The following is a 26,436-nucleotide window of genomic DNA, read 5'->3' on the forward strand; positions in this document are numbered from 1 at the left end:
TTTGATGTGACAGTCTGCTGTCACTTGCAGCTGCTTTAACCAGCTATATGTTGACTTTCTCGTTCTTTAAAGCCTTCATGAAGTTCATCTATAGACTTCTAACCAAAGTGCAGTCAGGCTGAGGGTTTTAGAAAATAATTATGGTTTAGAATTTCCATCAGGTTGAGTGTTTGCTTCTGCCAGCAAAAGCTGGAGCCCATTGCCCTTGAGACTGATTATCTTCTGGGAAGTGGGTTGCAGGAGCAGACCTGCACCTCCCTGGTGTGGACACGCAGGACCTGTTCTTCTGTCTGTAAGGCAGGGCTTGCTCTGAGCCAGTGCTGGTTGCCTTTCTCCTCTGCTGCCTAAATAGCTCATCCTCCTTAGAAACATTGGGAGGGCACCAGGCAGCATCTCTGGCTGTCCTTTCTGTGCTCTCTCCATACCTACCACACAGCGTGTTTGGCGTAGCTCACCGTCCCCTGCACAGTCAAGTGAGTGTTGCCCATTAAATAGACTCCAGATAATTCTTGGATTAAATTACATTTTTTATAAAAATAAATTGGCTCTTCTCATATTAACATCTTGTTTTAATAATTGCTGTTCCACATCCTTACATTCCAATTTTGAAATGCTTGAAAAGCAATTTGCTGCTTATAGATTTCTGATGAGGCAGATGGTTACATATGCTGATCACACCTACTGACACAGATAGACAAAATACCAAAGCATGAGGAATCCCATGTAGAGGTCCCAAATAGCATGAAAACTTTTGTTCAAAAGTTGCAGCATCTTAGAGAAACAAAAAAACCCCTCTGATTCCACCCCCTCAAATCAACCAAACCCAAATGTGTCTGGCAGTCTTTCTCTTCTCCTTGAGTCCCCAAGTACTGCCAGTTCCCTGGTAGCTGTTGGAGAAGGAGATAACTTCGTTTTTCTTGCAGTAAAGACTTAACGTTTAGCAATTGTCCCGTTTTTTCTTCTCTTTGAAAGACTGTCAGATTTTTTGAATGTACTAACTAGCAGATCTATCTCCAGATCTATCTCTGTTTAATTACAGGTGCTTGAAGTATTTTACTGGCATTGAGTAGAAATACTTACATTAAAAACTTAACACTTGGGTTGCAGTTTTGTATCATGCAGGCTTGCTGTGGAGAAGAGCCAGCACAGGACAGCAGTGACCATCAAAGAAACAATATTAGAAACTCAGGCAGTTACTGATGCATAAAAAGAAGCAAAGATAGGAGAAAGAGATTCAATTCTGTAGAAGGAGGTACGTGAGTGTGTAAGGACCCTATGTTTTCATCAAAGGCACAGTGTGATCTGTGGAGTGCAGTAGCAGAACAGCTTCCAAAAAAGACACAGAGTCCCTGAAACCCCCAAAGCTTCAGCATTTGAAATCAGTAAAATGCAAAATGCAAAAAAGCAACACAAATGGACACCAAAACAAATGGCACCAAAATTCTTGCAGCTTCTACATTGACTGGTACTATAATATCAATCCTCAGCTACAAATGAAAATGCTTTTTTCTATGTACGGGGAAGTTGATAGGATAATTATCTATACACAATATGCAAATAGTAAATACTTTGACAGTAATATATGCTAAACTGGAAAAGGTCATGTTATTCCAGTAAAAGTGTGTATCTGTGGGTCATTATAGCACTGTAACAACAGGAGTAAATATCTCTGCAGAGATGTCTGCAGTCACTCTCTGCGTAACTTGCAGGAAAGGAAAGTGCTCAAAGGACCTTTTATACATTGGAACAAAGTATCGGAAATCAAAGCAAACTTTTCCTTCTTCTTTTGATGCATCAACCTCTGTACACTTGCTGGCCACTGCCATTATAGCTAGAGAAAGTGCAAAACAATCTCCTGTATGTTTTGCTTCCAGGCGTTTCGGCTCATCAGAGTCTGCAGAGTGCTTTTTGCTGTATTGAAGTATGTAGAGGGTTAGCACACGTAGACGTGTGGATGCAAACCTGGGGTTGGATGTAACTGGAAGCGACTTAAATGTCCTGATTATGAACCTTTTTTTTCCACTCCGAGCAAAATGCAATTAGGAGCAGGGAGGGAGACATGGGTAGGGTAAATGCTGGCTGTAACTTTGGCATCTGGCATATGTAAAATTAAATTATGAGCAGCTTCCTACAAACTGCCAGTAAGCAAGCTATGCTTTTTTTAATACAGAAAAATGCAGGTGTTAAAATCCACCTGAGCAAGGGGAGTCCTGGCTGGGCTCAGCTAGTGTGGCAGCTTTGATGGCAAGGCCATGAATTCATTTGTGGACCATTTGGAAAGCTGTGATCTGAGAATTGTGCTTTTGCTTCTACCTTACAACTAGCCCTCTGTATCACAGGAGCTCTCTGTGAGGCAGCAATAAAATAGGGCAAACGAGGGGCACAGCATAGTGCAGTCATCAGTTTTGGCAGGTTGAATAAGAGACTTCCACTCAGTTTTGTACTGAGGTTGCTCCAAAAGGCAAAGCTCAGATCATTGCTTCTACCCTTGCTCACTCTCGGATCTTCTTCCCAAAGCAAACTTGATCCTGCTGTCTGCTTGACAAGTTCCCTTTCACCCACTCCAGAATGAAACTGATTTTCACATCCCAGCTGGGGCTTGGTTTGTGTGTATCCCTTTTTCCTCTGCCCCTGAGATGATAGCTGACGGGTGGGTGCGTGTTTTATTAGCTTTTTTTTTTTTACAAATGAAAAATATCCTGGATTTGAAGGTCGTGGAGCTACTTTCCAATTCATTACCCAAATGCCACAAGAAAGCTGGTAAATGAAGATCTTTATTTAAAAACAAAAAACAAGTGAGTTACTTAGGAACAGCAGATACTTGGTTTGTAAAGAAAAGGTGTGTAGTGAGGAGAGGGGAGAGGACTGGGTGTTTGTTTTAGAGCTTTTGAAACTGGAAAAACTCCTCCTTGTTGTGGCACAGTTGCATCCTAAAACCAATACTACAGGAAACAGGGCAAAGTTAAACCAGCTGCAGAAAGAACAGTCTCCTGTAAAGAGCAAGAAGTCCATATCACAGAGACTGAGGCAAAAAATAAAAAGTGCTTATAGCCATTGAGATGGAGAATTATTTGGCTTACAGACATTGTGTGCACTAAGACTAGATTAAGATACAACAGGTAGGGATTGTAATGCAAAATAAATAGGTGATAGTTTTCTTCTCCCAAGTGATGTTTCTTCCTTTGGTCATGCCAGCCAAGTGTTCAAAACTGTTCTTTGTAGGAACACCACCACGTATAAGAGCTTTCTTCTAGCCTCTATCAATCTTTCAGATGGGATGGTGTAAAGGTGAGGCTGGAAGCCATCCTAAATTAAGCCTAAAAGAATTAATTCTGGATGACCTGGCTTTAATTTACCCACAAGTATATCTAAGGTTAAGGTGTCTTCTGTCCTGGAATAGTTGTGCTTTTTAAGAGAGCTTCTGGGCAAAGTAGCCACAGTCTTGTAACCCAGGCAGAAGTCACTCTTCAGGGAACCTTGGAGAGTCCTGCCCTTGCAAAGGTATAAATCTATAAATTCAGTCTGACATCTTTAGTTTCAATAGGGAAAATAAAATAAATTTTTAAAAAAGCAGGTTCTTCCCATGAAAGGCAGGAGAAGAGGATTTGAGGTACAGATTGAGACATCAGTTGCAAGTGTTTTGAATCCTAAGCTTCCCCGGTCTCGGGGCGTGCATTGCCAAGTCCTGGCTGCCGCCGCGGGAAGCTGCGAGGCGGAGGAGAGCGACTCCAAGTAACTCCCTGGAACCATGTTACCGAGCGTTGGTCTGTCTGTCTTGAACATTGCAATTGCTACATGAAACAAAGCACCGATAAAAATAGTGTGTTTTCTTGCCATGCTTCATTTCCTTCTGGATAGTCTGAAAATGCCCCTGTTTGATTCTTTTCTTTGTACGACTTCAGTGAGTCATTGTGATCACAGTGCTCTGGCAGCATTTTGAAAAGCTCTGAAATACAGAATATTTTCCTGAAATTGCCAAATGTTTTACAGGGAAGCAGCTACATTTCAGGTAGTCTGGCCATGTTTTTCCTATTTTTTGAAAACTCTCTTTCTCTATATATATCTCCTTCCTGTAAGAGTTATTCATATTTTAAATTAATTGCCCAATGCTTCATGTTTTTTGGAGAAGCAATAGTGTACTGTAATCAGTTCCTTCCCCCTCCCTGCCAAGTGTTCATTTTTAGATAGTAAAGGAATCATAGTCCTGCCTCATATACAGACTATTTAAGATCCAGCATCCCTGTCCTTTTCCCATGTCTATCTAAGCATAGAAAATAAATCAGTCACTCTGTACTGCATGCCGGGCATCATGTAAGAGCATATTTACTCGAATAGATAATTTGCAGGGTTTTGTTAGTAATCTCTGGGACATTACCCCAAGCAGACATGTGAGACATGTCCAGGATAACTTCCCTACGTAAATGCTAAGCTGTGTATATTTGGCAGAGTGAAGGGTCTGATCACTGCTAAAATGGAATGTTAGAACCATTTTGCCCATGGAGATGGAGTATGTGCTACAAACCTAGGACTGTTGAGCTGCATCTGCTGCCTTGAATTTCCTCCTGAGCACACACATACCTCTGTGGGTTTTGTAAGCTGTAGTTTTGTCTTTAGTTCCACAGTGATGCTTGATAGCCTTTGATTACCCCACCAGGTTGTCCTCATCTCTAGCACTGCTGGCTGCTTTCCAAATGCTGCTTTGGAAGGGAGATCTTACATGCTAGTTTTGCTTGGCCATTTTTTTAAAATACATTTGCCTTGGCCATGCGTTTTTGCTGTTGTAATGTACAAAAAAATTTCCTTTTTTCAGTTGGACAAGCTGCCTGTTGGGAGGACAATGGTGCAGCTTGTGCCACCTGCATTTGAATTTGGTGACAACACCCTGTTTGGGTTTCTTGAGCACTTGCAGAGCCTTCTATCTATGACAGCTCTTCCATTACCTGTGAAGGGTTGCTTAATGTGGGAATCTGAGGTTGGACACGTGCTGTTGACAAAGATCAATTGTTCAGACAGCTGCTGCTGTCCGGACATACATCACACAGGTACACAGGCCATATGTTCCTTTGGCATTAATGCTGACCTGTCCCAGTGATTAAAGGATGTTTTCATATCTGATACTAGCCAAGGTGGCTAGAAGAGAGCAGCAGAAAATGTCCTGACCCTTGGTATCACCATCTTCTCTGTCTCAGTAGTTATGATTACTAGCAGGATAAAAGCTGAGAGCAGGTTTCTGGAGCGTTGTCTTTTTTACCCTTTTTGTTTCCAGGGCACTTGTTATTTGGATTCACCTTCGTAAAACTTTGGATATCTAGATTTTGAATGATAATTCATTACATCAATCAGACGAGGGCAAGAAATGGTGTCAGCTAGATTTAAGAAGCAGGGCTCTTGAGCAGAGGACTGGTTCCCCTTCTAAAACCTCTATTTCTCTTTGATTTTAAATTTTTAAACATCATTTTCTTGGGTGTTGCAAGGCTTTTTTCGGGGCTTTCAGGACTTGAGAACCATGATCTTAATGGGCAGCGTGAGGGTCGCAGAGCAGCGTGCACCGTGGCTGGCAGCAGGTCTCTGAAAGGACATCCTGATTACTGCAGCTGCCTACGCAGAAGGTGTGACTTCAATGTCTGGTTTGGGGAATGGGAAGCAGCAGAGGTCCCCATGTTCTTCATGAAGGACCGGGGCACTGTAATTATTGCCAGGGTTCAAAGGTGTCTTTCATCCCTGCGGGTCTCCTGAACAGATTGTAGCTCATGCCAAATTGTTTCTCACATTTGTCTGTTATCAAACCCATCAAGCTTCTTTTGATTTGTGACCCAGACTTGCAGCCTCCATCTCCAGAGGCAGGATGGTAGCATGGAGAGCAGTATAGCTTTTCTGTGGATTTTCCTCAGTCGCTGCTAATTTCCAGCGTCCCTCGGGTGAATCAGCCTCCTCCTGCCTGATTCATTCAGTGCCATCGCGATATATTTGACATCACCATCATTTCCATGTTTAGTGAGTTTTATATTTTTTTAAATGCTTTGTGACACTTTTAAATGAAGCAGGTAGAGAAAGTAGATTTTGGAAAACCAGGAACATCTGGTGCTTGCATGTTTTGTTTGGCAACTTTGTGAAATTAATACGGTTCTAAAGTACAGAAGAAAAATTACACATTGAACTTGTAAGTTAATTAGCTCTAACTCTCGGGTGCCTGAAAACAAGGTTAGGATTGTCGTGTTGGTCTGGCTGTGGATGGTTTCTCACGCCTGGCATGCTTCCAGGTCATTCTGCTGGAGCATAGTGCAGCAAGAACAAGAGCAGGCTTTTGAGATTGCTTTCTTCCCACACCCGAAGAGGCTTTTTTGGTCATTTAACTGACCAGTTAGTTGGCACAGCATAAACTTTGTTACCTAGCAGTATGTGTAGCGTTTGTTCTGCTTAGAAAAACAGTCTTAGGGTTTGAAGAAAATTAGTAGGGGGGTGTTCAGGAGGAGCATCAAATAGTGTCCTCTCCTCCTGTTCCCTGGCTAATCTAGCTCTTCCACCACCATAACAGAAACCTTAAGGTAGTATAACAATTACTGGCAAGGTACAGAGTAAAGCTTTAAGGAAAAGAAGATAAATACAAAATTTATCTTTAATTTTGATTTTGCATATTGTTTTTACTTCAGACGTGTAAGATTAGTCCTTTTTTGACCTTTTTTCTCAGGTTCTGGCGAGTAGCTTAGGAAATGCAGCCTCCAGTGTACTAAATGTCATCCTGTCTAAAATATTTAACAACACAACTTGCACTCAGAAAGCAACACCTTTTTAACATGAGCTGTTAAAGAAAGGTGAAGCTAGCTCGTGTGAATACTTGCCAGGTGTTGTTGCCTGTAATAACTAACCATAATAAATGTGGAAGCAGGTATGAGTTGGATGTGAGAGCAACAGAATAAATGCTTTTGTGTTTAAACGTCAAGTTCCTGAAAACTTACTAAACTAACTTTCTTTGCTGTTGAGTTCATTAGGTAAACATATGGAAACGAATTGTTTCGTTAAGGGTGTGTTTTAAAAATCCAAAGGTGTTTTACAGGTTATTAATGCTGCACTGGCTCTGGCTGCTAAACCCCAAAGCAAGCTGGCTCAAGAAAACATGGATCTCTTCAAAGAGCAGTGGGAGAAGCAAGTCCGCGTGCTGACGGATGCTGTCGATGACATCACTTCCATTGATGACTTCCTGGCTGTGTCAGGTAATCAGGGGTTCGATCTCAGAAATAATCATTCTCGTAACTGAGCTTATTCCTGGAAACGGGTGGTTTCTACCCATGTTCTGGAGTCTTCTCGGGTTTTTGGAAGAAATGGTGTTGGTATGCTTCACCTGGCAAATGTCATCTTCTGCCGAGCGAGGTGTGAAAATAGAGCAGAAGATCTTGGCACAAGAAGAGGTATTTTTATAGCGTGAAAACAGCAATAGTTTAGTTCAGCACCTGTCATTGCACTTAAGCGTGTACATGCATAAATGTATATATTTACATGTCAGTAGACAGATCAGCTTAAACATAGCGAAAGACACTTTATGTCTCAAGATTTTGGATTGCTAGCTGAACTACCGATGAATTACCATCCAGCTACTGTAGACAAACCTCACCAGTAACATTGGGGGAAACAGGATATGTTTATGTTCAAGTTATGAACTAGCAAAGAAGTCGATCCCTCAATTCACCTTAGACTCTTCTTATGTAAACAAAAATGAGTATCAAACCATGGTCGTAGAAGTTAATTAAAATAAAACTGTTCCTATGGAAAATGCTCTGTCAATATTTTTAACTGTGTCAGCTTTAGTGAAGTTTTTAAAGTTTTTAAAGAAGATTAGATAATTATAATAGATTAATAATTCCATTTGGCAAAGTGCTTGCCAAGATAATCTGTTTTATCATCATCATTGATAAAGACCCACTATTAGCTGCTGTGACCTAGAAATAGGGGAGCATTTTTATTTCCACATCCTCTAATTCTGCTCTAGCCAGAGGACACGGTGATATAACCACGTGAATTGTGTCTGCAATAGCGTTCACAAATTACCACTACAAACTGAGGGTCTAATTTTCCTGGTGCAGACAGGCTTTGGCATCTCAAGTGACCTAAAAACTGGTTGTAAAGAGATTTCACAGAAAGATGTGTGGCATCAGAAGTACCAGGTGAACACATCTAGGAAATGTAGACAAAAACCTACAGGCCTGAATTAAAAGACCATCTTTTTTTTTTAATATTAAAAAAAGAAAAAAAAAAACCCCACAAACCAAAAAAAACCCCCGGTAATGTTTCTACAGTGAGTCACCTGTATTATCATACATGTTTTACTGTGGTTCCCTGGGTTCTGAATAAAAATTTTCTTTGCAATGAGTTAGCATAAACTTATTAGGCAGTTGAATGTTCTAGTTCTTTGTATCTGTCTTCGTGCTTGTCATTGCAGCAGTAGTTGAAATTGCACAGCTGCGAGGAGCCTATTTCTGGGGAAATATATTTAGAGAGAATTGTGTGCTTAAGTTCAAGGCTCCACTTGGAGTTTGCCCACAAGTCTACAAACATTTTAAAGAGAAAAAGCTGTTAGTCTGTGAAAACACAGTCTGTACAAAGCTGCCTTACTGTATTTCACTTACAGTGTGGCTCAGAATGGGTCGAGCCACTGGAACTGAGTGGTCTCCATCCTCGTATAGGTCATCGCAGGAGATGGGTACTCTGCTTTTGAGGGGACAGGTTATGGTGTTGGCCCACTGCTGAGTTGCTCTGAAGAGTTTCAAGGGCTTGGCAATAAGCAGGGAACTCTTCTTTTCTGAGGCAGTGCAGGCTGACTCAGGAGAGAGTTCACCTTGAGTGCGTGCTTGCCACCCAAAATGATGCCATGGAAGTGCTGTAGTTTGAGACTACTTCAGATGCTTAAGTGCATTCGGCAATTATTTGTATCTGCTGCGTTATCAAAGAGATGTTAGAAAAATATTAAAGCAATAAATATTGCTTTAAATATTATTTGTTTGAACTTTGATAAATGTTTTGCATATAAATGCCAGAACTCCAATTCGTCTGCTAAAAGTCTAAACATCTCTTTGGATAAAATTGTGACAAGTATGCTTTATACCAGGTTCCATTTGGGATTATTTGTGCATTGTAGGGTTTTGTCAGTTGCTAACTGGGATGTAAGCAGAATTAAAAAGCGTCCTTGTGAGTCTGCGTGTGCATATATAATAGCACATTCCTACAACATGTTGTGCTGTCCATCATGAAGTGTATGCTTCATTGTTCAGCTTATGCTACAGAATGGTATTAATTATGCACAAGTTAAAGGCTTGATGAAAGAGATGTTGGGTTTAGATAATAGCGGAATATGGTACAAGAATAAGGATTCTTAAATGCACAGTGTTGCAGATAAGCTTGCAGGTTACAAGATTTTATGAAGGGCATAGCATGAGAAAGGCCCTATTGAGTTAGGACAATGGTCTGGCGGTGGCTAATTGTCAGTGCATGGGAGATTAATAGCAGAGGAGTCTTGTAGACTGAAGATCTTTCCTATACACTCCCAACCATGAGTGATTTGCAGCTCAGGGAGCTCCAGCATCAGAGGTGCTACCTACTGAACAGTCCTTGACAGATTTTTCTCATTTAAGCTTGTGTTAGTTGCTCTTCCAACCAGTATAAATCGCTGGCATCTCCATCGTCCAGTGCAAAATTCACAGCTTAACTGTGCTCTGTGTGAAGAACCTCCTCGGGTTTGCAGTGTCACCTATTTGCTTCATTTGATGCCCCTAGTTGTAGTAGAAGATGGTGAAGAGGTTTTTTTGTCTACTCGCTTTCTTCATGCTGTTTGTAAATGTACAGACTTCTGTCGTACGCGTAGTTAGTCATCTCTTTCTTGAATGCTGAATCTTTGCCTGTTTCATTATTCCTCATTTCAGAGCTCTTCTGTACCTTCGGTAATTCTTATCCCTCTTGTCAGTGCCTTCCCTAAGCACTCTGGCTGTGTTTGTGTGCCCACTATCTCTGTTCTTTAGAGCAGCTGCTGGTAGCACCATGTAATTGTCAAATTCAATGTTCTGAAATTACCTGGATCTCCCTTGAAACCCTCTAAAAAAATCATTCCATTTGCTGCCTTCTGTTCCTCCGCTGCTGACAGAGGTTTGCGCGAGAGACTGCCCATCACAGCGGGGCTGTTTCATCTTAAGAGCCTCCGGATGAATATTACCTGTGCCCGATGATTGTCCTTGTTCATTACAAGATGAATACTGTATTTACAAGTGTACAAACACTCAAGTATTCGTTCCGTAACCATGTCTACTGACAGTGCTGCTTGACCTGGTTCTTCCAGTGTCCCTTGTCAAGAGAGGGTCCAGCATAGAAATTGTTTTAAGACCTTCCATAGGGGACACAGCAGAGAAGCAGAGTTATATTTATGTATCTGTGGCTTTATCTCCTGACTGTTGCTCTTAGGTTGTGATCTCCTGTAGCCCCCAGACTCCCTTGCAGACTTCTTGGGATGCTTGGAAAAGGATTTCTTAATCCCTTTAATGGGGAGGTGGGTGGAGGTGGATGGTGTTTGGTGGGGGTGGATTGAGGATTGACAGCCGTGGGGGACTTTTAATTCTGTTAGCTTTTCACAGTTTTATGTATGTCCTTGTTTGCTCTAAAAATCATTTTTACTGGAAAAATGTCTTTCCTCTTACCCTCTTACCTTGTTGCCAAACCACACCATATTTTCCCTGTAGTTATTTCGGTAGGACAAGATCCCTTTGCTGTTGCCTGTGTTATATTCTATGTTACATTCTATTGCTGTGAGATTTTTCTCCAACTCAGCAGCAGGAGGGCTGTTAGCTTTGATGCAGGACGGTGTTATCACGTCCCTGGAGGTACTGGCGGTGAACCCGTGTGTCAGCATTTCTTGGGCTCTGCCACCCCAGCCTCAGCAGATGGCATTTTGTGCCAGACACTTGTGGTCCGTATGCCTGTAGGACAGGTAGCAGTGTGTGTATATACAAGCACATAGAACAGTGTCAAATCTGATTTGTTACCATCCAACGGGAGAGTATAACCAGAGTGGATGCACCTGACAGTCCTGTACTTCCCCAGGGTCCCTTGCAGACTGCCCCGTGAGGGATTGTCTTTCCATAGAAGCGTCTTTCTGGCAACTTTGCGTCGGCAAAAGACATTAAATGATCAGCAGGCATTTAAATATTCATCCTCATTTTGTCCATGCCTTTTATTAAAGTTCGTATAATCCAAAGAGGCTTTTAAATGGTCTGTGGCTTAATTTATTCGTTAAGGAATTCAAGCAATAAACAGTCTGTGTTTTGGCCTGACGCCGATGCTTTTTCTTTTTACTGTTGCAACTTGCAGGGATGTATGTCTCTTGCTTTAAATACCAAAACTTCGTGTACTCCTTGCTGTGGTTCTTGTACCTTGGCTGCCTGCTCACTGACTTGTCAAATCACTAATGAACCTGTGCTTCTCTCTCTTAGGGCCACATTCTGCCCTCAGCTGAACTTGTTCAGGCTGAGTTGCTTCAGAGTTATTTCACAAGTGTAATTTTTGTTCAGGTTGCTTACAAAAGTCTCGCAATATTGCACCTGGCTCTGTTAATTTTATGTAAATTAAGCGTAACTCTTCCAGCAGCAATCCTTTTGGCCAGTTTATACAAATCCTCTATCAGTCAACTCTATGTGCTTCTCGTCTCTACAAACTCTTGCAAAATGGCTCTTTTACTACCTGCATAGGGAATAAAAGCCACTTCAGTGGCACAGATTGGCAGCGTAGCATGATTAAGTCAATGGTAAGTATTGCTGAAAACTATTTTAAGTGACAGAGCAGAAATGTTTCCAAGTTAGTTTCTTACCAAGCAGCCCAAATGCTGATGTTGGATGGCAACATCAAAGCACTGGTACTGATACCTTAAAGAGGTCTCCAACAGTCTTTGGAAGACCTTTTGGGTAGGTTTCCCCAAATGAGCATCCCAACCTCTGTAGGCATCTTCAGAAATCTCAGGGGTTTTTACTCATTTTGGGCCTCTTAGACTTGATAAATGGGGGAAGATACCTCTGTATAAGAAAGAAAATGTATATTCTAAAAGTAAATTACAGACAGAGGTCCTGGCTTTATTTTCTGTTCTCTTAATAGGCACTGAGTACTCTGTCGCTGGAACGCTTTCTGCATAAATCACCGCATATGTTACGTGTCTTAAATTTGAATGGAGGACTAATAGTTTAATATTCTCTGATGATATGTGTGTGGTTGTAGCAAAACACTATGTAGGAACTTAGAAACATGCAACAAGTGCCCCAGTCTATTAGAGCATTGAGTGGATGAGGTGTGGCACTGGGGAGGGTGCCTCATTGCCCCATGCACATGGAATGATGGGGGAGTGGCTTGCGAATATTTGAAATAAGGGCTTTGGCAGTCCAGAGGAGGAATATGGGAAGAAACACGTTAGGGGAGAATTCAGCTGAACTCAGCTTTTCTGTGGATAAAATCAAGTACAAATGGGGACAAGAAGTGTGGACGCCAGTAAGTGAATGGAGTGATGGTTTTTTTGACACCTGGTTGGGAAGGTCAGCTGTTTGCTGGTCACAGCAAGCTTAAACATCAGTGCTTTACAGTATCTCACTGGAGGTTTATAGAGCACGTCACAAACTAAGAAACTGCAATGCTGATGACTGCAACAGAAAAGAAGATATTACTGTCTAAATCCTCCTTCTTTTACCACCAGAGAATCATATTTTAGAAGATGTAAACAAATGTGTCATTGCTCTCCAAGAAAAAGATGTTGATGGTTTAGACCGCACAGCTGGTGCAATTCGAGGACGTGCTGCTAGAGTCATTCATGTTGTCACTTCTGAAATGGATAACTACGAACCTGGAGTCTACACTGAGAAGGTGTTGGAAGCAACGAAGTTACTGTCCAACACAGGTAAGAGTTGGTTACTCCCAAGATCCCTGAATTCATATTGCTTCCAAGCGCATGGGCAGCAGATACTAATGTACCGGTGAAATCTATTAAAGACTCCATTTACATACTACAGTGAAGATTAGTGGGAGTTACTTGCAGAGCTGTTGCAAAATGAGAAATGTAATTTTGCTGTCTTGAGTGGCTTAAAACTCAGCAGTGCGCAAGGTCTCCCTGAATGTGCTTGCTGTCATTGACTGAGCTGTAGAAAGCTGACACACCGGGGAATGAGTCCCAAACAGTGAGTCAGGGCTTGAGAGTTATGCTGGTCATCTTGCAGTATTGTACCAGGCTCTGTCAGTGTTCAGGATCCAGAAAGAAGATTTCTGCCTATTGGCCCAGTAGAATAAGTTTTGGGTAATAATTTAGGGTAAATTTTGTAAAATATGTTTATAACTGTTAAAGAACAAAGGTTGTAGTCACCCACCACTAAACGATAAATTAGGGTGTTTCCTGTGAACTAGCTGGTAACATCCATATAGGGTAAGGAATGAGTCTGCTTGCTTCAATGAGTGTTGTGCCAATTATTAGTTGTTGGTTTTGCTTTAATTACAACTTTGATGAAGAATCAAGGGTGACACTGAAGAAACAAACAGACTGTAAATGGTTCTGTGATGTTCTTCCTGGGGTGCAGTGAGTCACTGAAGTACAGCAGTGCAACCTGCCCTCTTTGTCATGGTAATACTATTTTTTTCCCAAAAAATGATGTACATCTACAGGGAGTATTAAACAAATGCTTAATATTTTATCCCATAGATTTTAACTGCTTCCCCAGGTGTTTTCTCCTTGTCCACTAGAAGGGTGTGATAAACTTTTCACTGTCTAAGGGGAAAAAAACAAATAGCAGTAGAGTAAACAGAAATTGAAGTGAACGTAAGACTTGAGCTACAGTATTGGTGTCCTATAACAAATGTTTTGAATTTAAATGGAACCACTGCAGGGTTTCCAGTGATAGTTAACAACAAGGCACACACAGAGAAAATGCCATTGGGGTGGGAACTGACTGTTATTTTGTGTTCTTAATTCAGTTATGCCGCGGTTTACTGAGCAAGTAGAAGCTGCTGTGGAAGCACTGAGTTCAGACCCTGCTCAGCCAATGGATGAAAATGAATTTATCGATGCTTCGCGACTGGTGTACGATGGAATACGAGATATCAGGAAAGCCGTACTGATGATCCGGGTGAGCATAACTTAAACAGCTTTCTGTTTTTCCACTCACTTTCCCCACCTCTATTGAACTGACATGCATCAGTTTTATTGAGAACAGACAGCGTAAGATTTTTCGTTTAGCTCATATTATCATTCTGAGTCTTGAAAACTGCTAATCACTCTGTGGAGTACTTCAGAAGTACGTTTTGATTCAAACTCATTAAACAGATCTGAGCATCAATGATAGCTAGAGTTGTGATGCTAAATACCCTTCACGCATCTTTTGTAATAGCACGTTAATGCCTTGCTTGTTAATGTGCTAAAATCAGTGACCTTTGATTTAACAACAGCAAGTGGATTCTTAACTCTAGATGCTTTTCGATGGTTTGAGAGCTTAGAAATAAAACCTGATAGCTCTTTATTAAGCAAATTTTGAGAATTAATGCTAGTTAGTCAAAAACAGGTTTAGATGAGTTCAGTCTGTAGTTCCTAGAGCATGTAATTCGTTAATTGGTTAACCTCAGTAAATAGGGGCCAGTTCATAGAGGCTTTGTCTCTTTTGTGCTTGCGTGTTTCAGGTGCAGTGAGTGTGACTTGGAAGTCCTAATTTCTGGTAGGTCAGGCAGCGTTAGACTGGTAGGAGGCATGCAGGGAAGACGCAGAAGGGCTCCTGCAATTGGTTGAAGGGATGCAGAAAAGAAAGTTCTGGCTGAGGCTGACCTATGGGCATATTTCTTGAATCTTAGCGCTGTAAAAATGGGCAAGAGCCAGACACAGCAAAAACAAATGTAGGGGGTTTATTCCTTTTTTTCTTTTTACCTTGTATCCTCTGACTCAAACGTAAATGCCTTGCAGAGAAACTGTCTTCATCTTTCAGAATGGTAACCATGGCAGATGCATTTTGGTGATAAGTAAATTGAGGATGTACAGCCCCAGAATATATGTGATTATAGTAACCATTGCAATAGTATCTTCCATGTTTGCTGCTTAAAGCAAAGAATCATATGGAAGATCAGAAGAAAAGCTGACAATCACCTCTATGCTCTCCATATAATTTTTTTTCAAACTTAAGCTCAGGATTTATAGGCAACAAATATTAGATGAAGATATCAGTGCTTTCCTGCTATGCAGACAAACTAATTTGATTCACCCCCTGCTAAAGTCCTTGTTATTCAGGACATGAAAGCATGACTGCCAATTCCACGTCGTCAGTAATTAGCCGAGCTGGCGATGCCAGGAATCCTGACGTTTCCCCTTGCGCCTCGTCTCTGATGTCAGGGTGCCATGGCTTCATTTCAGCTGCCAGTAGCTAACGGCAGCTCACTGGTGACACATCAGTGACCTATAAAAAAGTTAAAATGTTAGTATTTGTTGTCCCAAGGGCTGTAAGGTCTAAATGCATTTAGGATGAGAGAGTCATCCAAATAGAGATGCCAGGCCACCAGTTCTCCAGGGCATTGTCTCAAACTGGACCACAGGAGTAACCACGCTCGCAGGGGGATGCTGCTAAGCTCAGCTGGGGCAAACAAGCTGTTTCACTTGAAGCTTTGTCCGGTGGCACTTGTTCTTTACAGGAGAAGTCACTCAAACTCCTAATTTTTGTGTTTATGCAGGGTATTTTCAAAACTAAAATGTTACTGTATCTGTAGGTTATTGAAGTAAAGCTCTTTCCTCCCTGATGCCCAGGCAGTCTCTTATCACCTCCAGAGGAGTTTTTGCTCTCAATGACAGGTTGAAAGGCAGAGTTACGCTTTGTATACCCCAGGTTGTTTGGGCTTTGGGATGGATGGGAAGAGAAGGGGGCTTGAGAATCATAAACAGTTTCTAAAAATGCAGCAGAACTGGTCTTTTTAAATTTTTTTTAATTTTTAAAATATTGATACACTGAGCTACTTACTAGTATATGTCCTTACGCTGATTTTGTGAATATACTCTGTTCTTAAAGGCATGAAGAGGAGATGATGGCTGAAATACCCTAGGTCTTGATTGTCAGCATACTCACCTTTGCTTTTTGGCAACTATTTGGCGTATCCATCTTTATTTTAACTGTATCACAAGATTTCTGTATTGGAAAACAAGTTTGTAAAATTTAAATCATAGGAAAGAAATATGAAGAACAGGGACTTTATTTGCATCTTATCTGTAATCACAATTTATTGCGTTTATGAGTGAAGTTCTTTATTGATCCAGCTCTGCAAATAGTCATGAAGTGCCACTCTAGGCAAAGATGTAGTATTTTGACAAACATGCTGTTTAAACTTGATAAGCTTTATAAAAAGTTTGCCAGCTATAGACTGGCAGTAGCAAAAATAAATCTTAGGCAAGCAGGAACTAGGTCAGATGTTTAGCCTACAGCATAAAAGCTGGCCCTCACTAGCTAAAAATTTTCAGCTTTTCCTGAGGGATAAGAATAAATTTCGATATATTTTATCTGTTGTTAATTTAGTCGATGCTTTGATTCATGATTGTGCTAAAGACGACGTCTGTGGTTTTGAACCAGGCCTTAAAGCTGTGTGTAATTTTAGCTTCAGAATCTCAAGTGAAGCTTTTACATTTAACCAAGTTGCAGAAATACCGTTCGTTTTGCAAAAACTTTTTTCTGTGTTTCAAATCCTGAGTGCATTAGTGTCCTGACAAATCTCAGATGTTTAGTTACTGGTATGTAATTTTGGGGATCCCTATGGTGTTTAACATGAGCAGTCAAGCATATATAATCACACATGTTCACAAGCTGGGTGAGTCCTTGTATTTACCTTTTTGTTGAAAACATGGAATAATTTTTACCTTTGCTTATTTCCATTCTCTCTGCTTGAAAAACAATATTCTTGTTGATTTTTAGAGCCTGAAATCTATTGTTTGACTCTGACTGAATTACTCTTTCCTCAGACTCCTGAAGAGTTGGATGATTCTGACTTTGAGACTGAGGATTTTGACGTCCGAAGCAGAACAAGTATTCAGACCGAAGATGATCAGCTCATTGCTGGACAAAGTGCAAGGGTAAGGAAGAAATCTGAGCATTATAAAACTGTGACCTGCTTTCAACAAACGGTTCAACTTGCTTTGAAAATCCAGGTTAAATTTTTTGGGGGTGGTGGTGAAAATGTTGGATCAGAAAACCGGCATTCTTTTGTTTCCAGTTTTCTTCTGAAAAGGAGGTTAAGTGAAATGCAGCATGTGTTGGTCTGATGGATGTCAAACGGCTGTGCTTTATTTTGGATGTTCTGAAAGATCAAAATCCTTTTAATACCGATGAACTACTTTATACTTCGACATTGCAAATGTTGTAGGCACTGCCATTTAATTAGGTGAGCTCCTGCAGGGAGATACGGGACACATCATTCCATTGTACTAATGTTATTTTCAACTTGCACATACTAAGTTTGTGGGCAAGAAATAGATAACTCTGCAATTCAGGCATTTTTTACAAAATGTCTTCTCACGCACGTGTTGGTGTGTGTTTGTCCACTGAGCATTTAATCAAGACAATGTTGAGAGGAGCTCAAAAATGAAATCCTTTAAACTAACTGCATTTCCTATGACTGTTAAAAATGAAAGCATTGATAGGCAATATATAATCATTAATAGGTGAAAACTTAAAATCAGTACATTGAAGGAAAAACAGGCCTTACCTATTGTTTTTATTTGACATGTCCCCTTCTGGATCGATAACAATTTACGCTCTTGGGAAAGTGCCACGAAAGATTTTTTGTGAAGGCTCTTCTAGCCTGAAACCAGGCAAGAATTAGCTAGGCCTTATTTATCAAACTTCTGCCACGTCAGCTTTGGAATTATACTAACTGAGAGTATTTTTCATGCTCTCCTTCCTTGTACAGGCACTCTCTATTCCTGTATCCCTATCTCCCGTTTTATTTAAATGCAGACATTTCTAATTTACCTTTTAGCACAGCTGCTGCCAGAGGCTTTTTTTTTGTACTGAAGACTCCTTTTCACTTGCTCCTGGAGGCATGAATGCTCCTAGTATTTATGAAGGCAAGGGCATTGAGTCTCATACAGGCTGTAAACCTAGTCTAATAGATTTTATTCAGGAGTAAGCACATACTCTTTATTTTCACTTACTCTTTCCTCAGTATGCATGTTTCAAAATAGTACATCTAGCTTTTTGCAGGAAAGAGGCTCGTAATATTTCTTCTATTGCATTGCAACACTGAAAGATACTTCCTTTTAAGACTCTCAAATTTTGTAGCAAAGGCAAATCCCTCCTCTTCATGCAGTTTTTCTTTGATGGATGGTAATACCTGGCAAACTTGTTTGGTGTCTAACAATTTTACCATGCAAATGCCCACGTTTCAGAAGTCAGCTTGTCTTTCTGGGCACTCTTTCTTAAGAAAGACCATATAAACTTTGGTTCAAAATGGAAGAAAATGGTTCTGTAAAGCCTCTAGGTAGAGGATTGCTATTAAAGTTTTATCCCCCATCTACATGACTTAAATTGATTATTAGTGAAATGTTCCAAAAAGCCTTCTACAAGCGGCGGCATAAGGCAATGTGAGAAAACTCTCTCTTTCAGGCTATCATGGCTCAGCTCCCTCAAGAGCAAAAAGCTAAGATTGCTGAGCAAGTTGCAAGCTTCCAGGAAGAAAAGAGTAAATTGGATGCTGAAGTGTCAAAATGGGATGACAGCGGTAATGATATAATTGTTCTGGCAAAACAAATGTGTATGATTATGATGGAAATGACAGACTTCACAAGGTAAGTCTTTTTAATTTGTACACACAACACCTTCTCTCAGAACTGGCTGGGATGCTGATCTTTCAATGAAATATTTTGCGAGTACTCTTAAGAGTCTTACTTCTTATAATTTCCTTTAAATGTTGCCGTACTAAAGCCTGTGTATTAACTTGGGAGATGCATTACTATGCAGTGACGGGGTGGTAATAACTGTTTAAATTGATCTATAGATACACAGCAGTTATTGCCTTTCTGTCTTTCTTTCTTAAGGGTGATTTTTGTCCCAAGGAAAAAAAAAATATATATATATATATTTGCTCAGTTCCTTTCAACATTAAATTCTATGGGCTTCTTGATATTGCTGTACTGCAGAAATAGTTCCTAGTACAGGGAAAAGAAAGAGAGGGGTTTTGATGCCTTTTGCAATTCATTTGCCAGATTTTATACAACACTATTTTGTAAACTTGATGTTGCATTCCATGAAAATTGCAAATCTGTCTTCTAAAATGTTATCTCTTATCATCATTAGGTTGCTTAAAACAGTAAAATTTAAGATGTTTTTATTCCTAGATTTAATCTAAATATGAGGAAGGGCTGGAAGGGGGAAACTGTCTTGAAAATGAAGGTGCTGTAATGGCTACACCTGTGTATTTCTGTGCAACCTTATTCATGCAGTTTGGATGAGGAATCACTTCTAGTACTATATGGAACAGGATGAGAAAAGCAATATGTAGTTGACTCTTCCAGTTTTCTGGTGCTAAAAGGTGGACTCTGTTCTGTTTTGCAGAGGTAAAGGTCCACTGAAAAATACGTCAGATGTGATTAGTGCAGCCAAGAAGATTGCAGAGGCTGGGTCAAGGATGGACAAGCTGGGACGGACTATTGCTGACCACGTAAGTCACAATTCATTTTCATAAGCCTCCAGCACAAATGAGCAATAGATCTTTTAGTACTGCAGACATGATGAACAGAAGAAAATGTGTTTAGTTTTGAGGTTTTGGAGTTTTTTTAACTGATTTTCCAGATTTGCTGCTAGAAAATTCTAACCTTTTCTTTCTAGCTGCTCTGCTGCCACCCTAAGCAGTGTAAGCAGCTAAATATGTCCAGCAGTAACACTAGCAGCTCTTTGGCTTAAATCAAGCACCTACCATTTTAAGGTGGCAATATGCCAACACTGCTTCGTGTCACATTGTATCTAGGCCAGTTTCTCTAACTGAACAGGACTGAAACTGAATTCGTGTCGCTTCTGTCATGCTCAGAATATGCCGAATACTTTCCAAAGCAATGATGAGACTGCATAGGCAACACCATAATTATTGCACGTGGCCTATTGCACAACCTTTAATATTATTTTTGAGGCAGCTTTTTAATATTAACAATTTTCAGATGCCCCATAGACTGAATGGTGAGATTGTCAAAACTCTCTAGTATTTTTTTCGTTGTCTAGTCAGAGTTGATGAAGACTTTGAGCAAGGCACGTAGTGACTTGAGCATTTTCTACACTGTCCCAGGCTGCTGTGCGTGTTGTTGTGCTATATGTACAAAGGTATTTGAAAAGACTTCTGTAGGTTTGAATGAGTATGGGCCAGCTCGGGGTTTTATGCAATGCATCTGCCTGTCCTGAGCTACTTCAGAAACTGGGTTGGGCCAAGCAAAGCACCTTTGGTCTTAGTCCACACCCAAATTGCACAGGAACATCAGCATTAGTAATAATATTCTGCCTTCAAGAGAGACCCTGAAATGCAGGTAGGTTAAGTCTGAGATCATGGACTAAACTCTATTTTGTACAGCTGTTGCTTGCTTTTCAGTCCTTCTCTGAATGTAAATTCATAATGCGAGGTTTTAAATAAAACTGTGTCACATTGGAAGTAAATCTTTGTAATGCAGATCTCTCTTTAAATGTTGCATCCAGAGGATGTTGTCTTCATCCTAATTTATTAATGATGCAGTGAGAAATGTTCGATGGGGAGATAAAGTTGAAAAGTGCTTTTTAAAATGGGTCTCCTTGCTATAGCATTTTGACAACCATATTTCTGTAAGAATCGGGTGCGCTGCTGCTGTAGGTAAACGAAGCAAGGAGCAGTTTGTGTTACAGATCTCGGGGAATCTTGGGCTGAAGGTTTACAATGCTTTTTTTTCTTTAATTCACATGCTTTATGCAAACTTGGTATACAGTTTTCTGCACTGAGCCATTTCAAAATACAGAAGAAAAGTAAATGGCTCCTAGTAGAAGTAAGGTCCTTAAAAATGTAAAAGATTAAGCACATGTTTGAAGATAAATATGAGCAGGACTGTACAGTTAGTCATTTTGACAAGAATATAGCTTTTTTTTTTTCCTTCTCCATACTCTACTAATACTTCCAGCTTGCATATTTCATTAGTTGTGCTTACATACTCTTTAGAAACTTGTAGTTATCTGTTAACGTAGAACTATCTGACAGTTACAGAGGACGTACAATGCAACCATTTCAGTGCAGCACTAATGCCTTCCCATGCCTAATACGGGCTTTTAGCAAATGGATGGGTTTTTATGTCCTGTTCACCATGTGACACCGGGTGAATCATGACCCCTTGTGTTAGTGTGTCAGGAACTCCTAACTCCTGCCGTCAGGCAGTTTTACAGCACATTTTCTTTGAAAACATAAAAGCTATTATCCAAGGTATTTCACGTCTGTTGAAAAGTGTCTAGCCATCAGCTGGCAGATTTTCCCAGAGGTGTTCCATCTTACACTCAGAGCAGCAGTCTGCTTGTTTTGAATGGGGGAATATGAAAGTTATGAGTTCAACACAAATGAAGATGATTTGCAGCAAGACAATGATTCTCCGTATTTTTTTTTTCAGTGTTGAAATACTTACAAAGCAAAAGAAAAATTCCGTTGCTTTTTCTCTTTGATAGTGGTGGGAGGTTGTATCCGTATCTGATCATTAAATTGAAAGGAGCTGGGGGGAAGCGTAGGGATTGCCCCACTTCCCAGAAAAACGCTCCAGCAGGCTCTTGCTGTCAAGACTGGTCCATGCGCTGCGGAGGCTGCTCCGGGGATGTGCTCCGGGCACAGGCTGACGGCTGTCCTGGGTGGCAGCTGCTGGCACGCATTGCCATGTGCCTGTCCTGCCGTGGTACCTGCTCCCCCTAAATGCCTGCTTTCAGCTTTTCTAACCAAACAGTGCCGAGCCCAGCTGTTACATAGGGCTGGCGGGGGCATTTTATTGCGAATTACTATTACCCTAAACTGGAGATACAGTGGGAAGAAGAAAAGCCTCTGCTTGCTTACACCTACCAGACATGTGGGGATGGGGGTTGTGCGCTTGTCTTAATCAGCACACACTGCGGGAGAGCTCTTCTGACTTTCCCTGTCCCTTTTCTTTGCAAAAAGGGAGAAAAAGGTGATCCTGCTTCTCCGCAGGCTCAGCTGGAATGGTAGGAAGTGAATGTGTGTGCACGTTTGCTCTCTCCGGGATGGATCCTGGATTTGACTTGGAGCAGCCAGCTTAGCTTTTGCCAACAACCACCATTGAGTCTGTGACAGAATCTCATTTTGGGGGGTTTGGGGAGGTGGGGGTGTCCCCCAACACACATTTGTTTCTGTCTATAGTGCAGCTATCTGCTGTGACCATGTTGTGGGAACCCTCCCAAGCTACCTCTGCAGACAGTTGGTTTTTTTGTCTATGGCTGTTGTTGGTTAATACAATAATGTAATCTTTCTTAATCAGTGATGAAATTGTTGCTTTTTGGGTTTTTTGGTTTTTATCTGAGTGTTTCTGCGTAGGAAAGGACAGGGCTCATACAGGCATCCGCAGTGCCTTTTGTTGATGTTGGTTTTTATCTTGTGTTACATCTCTATTCAAACATCATCTGTCTTTGAACTGAATTCTCTGTTCTGCTCGTAGAAATAGGATGTGGTTTTCCAACTCACGTCATATTGATAAATACAACCGAATAATATTTCCTATTCCACTGCCTCCCCCACTAATGTTTTGCTGCCTCCTTCAGCCATTGGTAAACATGTGGCAGCCTCGTTCCTTGAGAGTGCCGTTCCTTAAATGGTTTCCATAAACTCGCAACCCATAAAGTACCTTGCATTGTTTAGCGGTCCTTCTGACATGCCGTATTGTGCATTTGTCAACATTCAATTCAATCTGCTGCTGTGCTGCTCGTTCACTTTGTTAGATGAGCTGTTTGGGAGATGGAGAGCATTTTCCAAAATGGTAATTTCAGCTTTTCATTAGCTCTTTGGCCGATGCTATTTGTGGACTTTCTCTGAAACATCTTGTACTGCTGACTAATATTGATTAGCTTAAAAAATTAACCTGCAAGCTTTGCTGCTTTGTTACTCGCGGTTTTCACTTCACTGATGGAAGCAACGTGCCTACGTAAGAGTTGCAGATACTTCGGGTGTTTTCATGAGCTTTCCTTGGGAATAAGAAGGTGATTTCTGTTAGTTTATGGACATACAGGGTCAGATGTCCGTAAAGCCATCCAAATCTCCATAGCCTCTGTTACACAGCCTGATCTGTTTGTCCCCGCTTGCCAAAAATTCTGTTGTAGTGCATTGTGTGTATGTGTGTGCGCTGCCTTAGATCACAGCTCAGCAGCCTGCCATACAGAGGCATCTCTATATGCAACGTACAGTAAGCTGTTTTCTCTCTGCTGTGCTGAAATACCACATTGGCTTAAAAAACCCACTTGTTCTGGCCCTGGTAAAAACCAAATGTATTTATTAGCTACACTCACCTTCCTTGCAGAGTTAAATGGCTGTTATGGCAGATCAGTTACTGGTGTGGGAAGCAAATGCTCCGTGTGAATGTGACCCCCTGTTTGCACACCGCTGCTTGCGCGACACGAGGGTCTGTTCTGGTGCAGTCTCCTTTTGTGCCTTTTATATACAGGGAGACTTTGGTTCCTGCTTCCATCTTGTACTGCTAGAACTGCAGCTAAGGAGAGAAGGTCTGCAGTGAGAATTAGGGCTCAGACCCTACTGCTGACGCCCAAGAGGGGATTTTTATCTTGCTCTGAAAAGAGAGGAGAGACTGTGTGGCCATAAGCAATAAACCTGAACTTCAGTGAAGCTTAAAGTAGTAACTTGGTGCTCCCTTTAAGGTTATTCTTCCAAGCATACCGTGTCTATTATGTATCTTCATTTGACAGACCATTGTACAGGATCAGGGTACTAGATGAGATGGGATTTTGCTGTGAACCGGGATGTGTGGAGAAGAGCTCTCGCAGACTGTGCAGCTCTGAATCTCAGCAGGGTCTGGTCGGTGGGAAGAGCAAGCAGGTGCTGGGTGATGGGAAGCGAATGCTGCTTAGAGCAAGACTCTTCTCTCCCTTTCATGTCTAACACTGGTAAATCACTGCGGCCACTCGTAGTTTCTGTGGAGTTTTTGGTACTTGTCTTTGTACTTTTGGTACGCTGGAGGCAGCCGGTGCCGGGCTTCTCCAGGACAAGAGGCTGGTCGGGCAGACTGCAGCTAATGCACTACCTGGAGGGGAGAAGCAGTGGTGTGCCCTGCTTGCCATCGAGTCAAGCTAAGCTGTGGGGCCGTGGAAAAGCGTTTGGATTTTGTACATGAGTGCGTGTGTGTATGGGGTGCTGGAAAGCCTGCATTTAGTGATGAGGGATTGTGTACCAAGACCCTGGATGCTGGAGATCTAAGGAGTTTCTGGATGGGGTGCAGGCGTCTAGGAAGGATGGAGATCACTGCAGGGTGCCTTTGGTCTACCAGAACATGACCTGTTGGACCGTAATATCCCCAGCATCCCTATTGCAATAGCTTCTGCTATCATGAATATATCCAGACTGGTTTAAAATCTGTTGTCTTGGGTGCTTCTTGCAGCACAGCCAGTGATGTCTGGAGGTCAGAGCTGGCCAATGGCCCAAATACTTACCCAGTCGCAAGATGTTTGGTGCCCCATGCTGGGGAGCAGGCAGCCCTAGGTACCCCACTAGTGCTGCATGTATCAGGCAGGAGTGTGGCACGCATGCCCTTGGGTTTATTCATCAGCAGCACGAGAGGCTGGTGGGCAAAGGGTTTGTGGAGTTCAGTGCATGCCAGCTGCTTTTTTCATTAGTCTTCATACAGCCAGAGCGTGCCAGTAGATCTGGGATGGCCCATTATTCTTTGGAGAAGCGATGCTGGCCACCATGCTCGCTGCCGTTTTTAAAGATACTGCAGGACTGGCATGGGTAGTAAAAGGCTTCCCGTAGTCTTTTTGTCTTATGCTTGCAGATTCCGTTTTGGACTGTGGCTGCCCCTCAGCAGGGCTCTTCTTGTTTTGAAATCCAGCATGAGACTGCCTCATTAATCATCCCACCACTCGGCTCTGCAAAGCAAGGGATGGCCGTTCGTTTCTGTCTGAGAAAACAGCTTTCTGAACTGCACTGCAGTCTCCGGTACCTACGTAGTCTTTCAGTTGCAAAGCTGAAAAAGTTACTTTTATCTTACAGATGAGTGCTTCAGCAAGCACTTTAAAAATTTTATTTCATGCCTGGTGAGGAATCTAGTTTCCACACTCCTAAGAAATGGGAGCGGAAATCAGGAAAATATCTACTTTGGATATAATTGAGTAACAGTCAGGTTTATCATTTCCTAGCTTAAAATACTTAAGATTGGAAATTGAGGCTGGATTTGGTAACATCTGCTAGTTGTAACTTGGATCTTGGATGTCAAATCATTGCTGCTGTGTCCTGTAACGTGTACAGGAAGGACCTTTTGTAGTTAACAAACCTGCTCTGGAAAGGTTAGGTAGCTGCCCTCCTCTTCCTCGCAGGGAGCTCCAGGGCAGCCGTGCAGCTGAAAGGATCCCGGCAATTTTGTCCAGCAGCTGCCCCTGTGTTCTAATAGCCCGTGTTTATTGCTTCTGGTTTTTTGTATGTATTTAGTGATGCCCATGTATTGCTCAGCTGTCTTTTGAAAACCAAAGCTCAACAGAAGGGGGAATGGATCTCTGGAACACATTCACTATTACAGAACAGAGCTGTCTATTTTTTCCCTAAATGATTTCTGTTCCAGTTTTCGTGATTGCAAAGTAAAATTTCACCTTTGTTTTTTCCAGTGCCCTGATTCTGCGTGCAAGCAGGACCTCCTAGCCTACCTGCAGCGCATCGCACTGTATTGCCATCAGCTGAATATCTGTAGCAAAGTGAAGGCTGAAGTTCAAAACCTCGGAGGGGAGCTGGTTGTGTCTGGGGTATGTATGAGCTATGACATGTCCGGTTCGTGCAGTTTTTCTTCCAGGGGTAACAATTATTCCAAGCTAAGCTTTTATGCTAAACATTATAGAATATAGACAAGAGATTCTGGAGCATTCAGTCAAAGTTTTAATGCATGCAAAGTTTATAAAACTGCCTGCGCTGCCTTGTTGTTCTTGGAGGAAACGCTTACTGTTTGAAAGGGGGGAAAACACTTCATGTTTCCTTACTCAACTATGTGTGTAGACAGATTCACTTAACCTTTGTGTAATCTACTGTTTTTCCAGACTCTTTTTCACTGTTAGTGAGGTTAAATCACTTTAATCAGCATAGCTAAACCTACCCCATGTCTCTGCACAGCCTTGGAACATATTGGGGTCCTGCGGTGCTCCAGAGATGTTAATATTTCAAAATAGCTGTGCCCTGAAGAGTGCAGGGATTTTTAGTGGCTGGGGGGGC

The 26,436-nt window shown here is 41.6% G+C and overlaps 1 protein-coding gene across 1 annotated transcript in view; it reads left to right on the forward strand.

Annotated features, from left to right (window-relative positions):
* Positions 1-26,436, forward strand: part of CTNNA1 (catenin (cadherin-associated protein), alpha 1, 102kDa) — a 47,896-nt gene that overhangs the window by 18,809 nt on the left and 2,651 nt on the right. Inside the window, exons 4-10 of the mRNA XM_009579971.1 lie at positions 7,055-7,211; positions 12,713-12,913; positions 13,978-14,129; positions 16,985-17,095; positions 18,627-18,808; positions 19,575-19,680; positions 25,842-25,976. Of these exons, the coding sequence (XP_009578266.1) occupies positions 7,055-7,211; positions 12,713-12,913; positions 13,978-14,129; positions 16,985-17,095; positions 18,627-18,808; positions 19,575-19,680; positions 25,842-25,976 (1,044 nt within the window). The remainder of the gene's footprint in view (positions 1-7,054; positions 7,212-12,712; positions 12,914-13,977; positions 14,130-16,984; positions 17,096-18,626; positions 18,809-19,574; positions 19,681-25,841; positions 25,977-26,436) is intronic.

Source organism: Fulmarus glacialis, unplaced genomic scaffold (assembly GCF_000690835.1).
Source record: "Fulmarus glacialis isolate BGI_N327 unplaced genomic scaffold, ASM69083v1 scaffold23800, whole genome shotgun sequence".
Lineage (NCBI taxonomy): Eukaryota > Metazoa > Chordata > Aves > Procellariiformes > Procellariidae > Fulmarus > Fulmarus glacialis.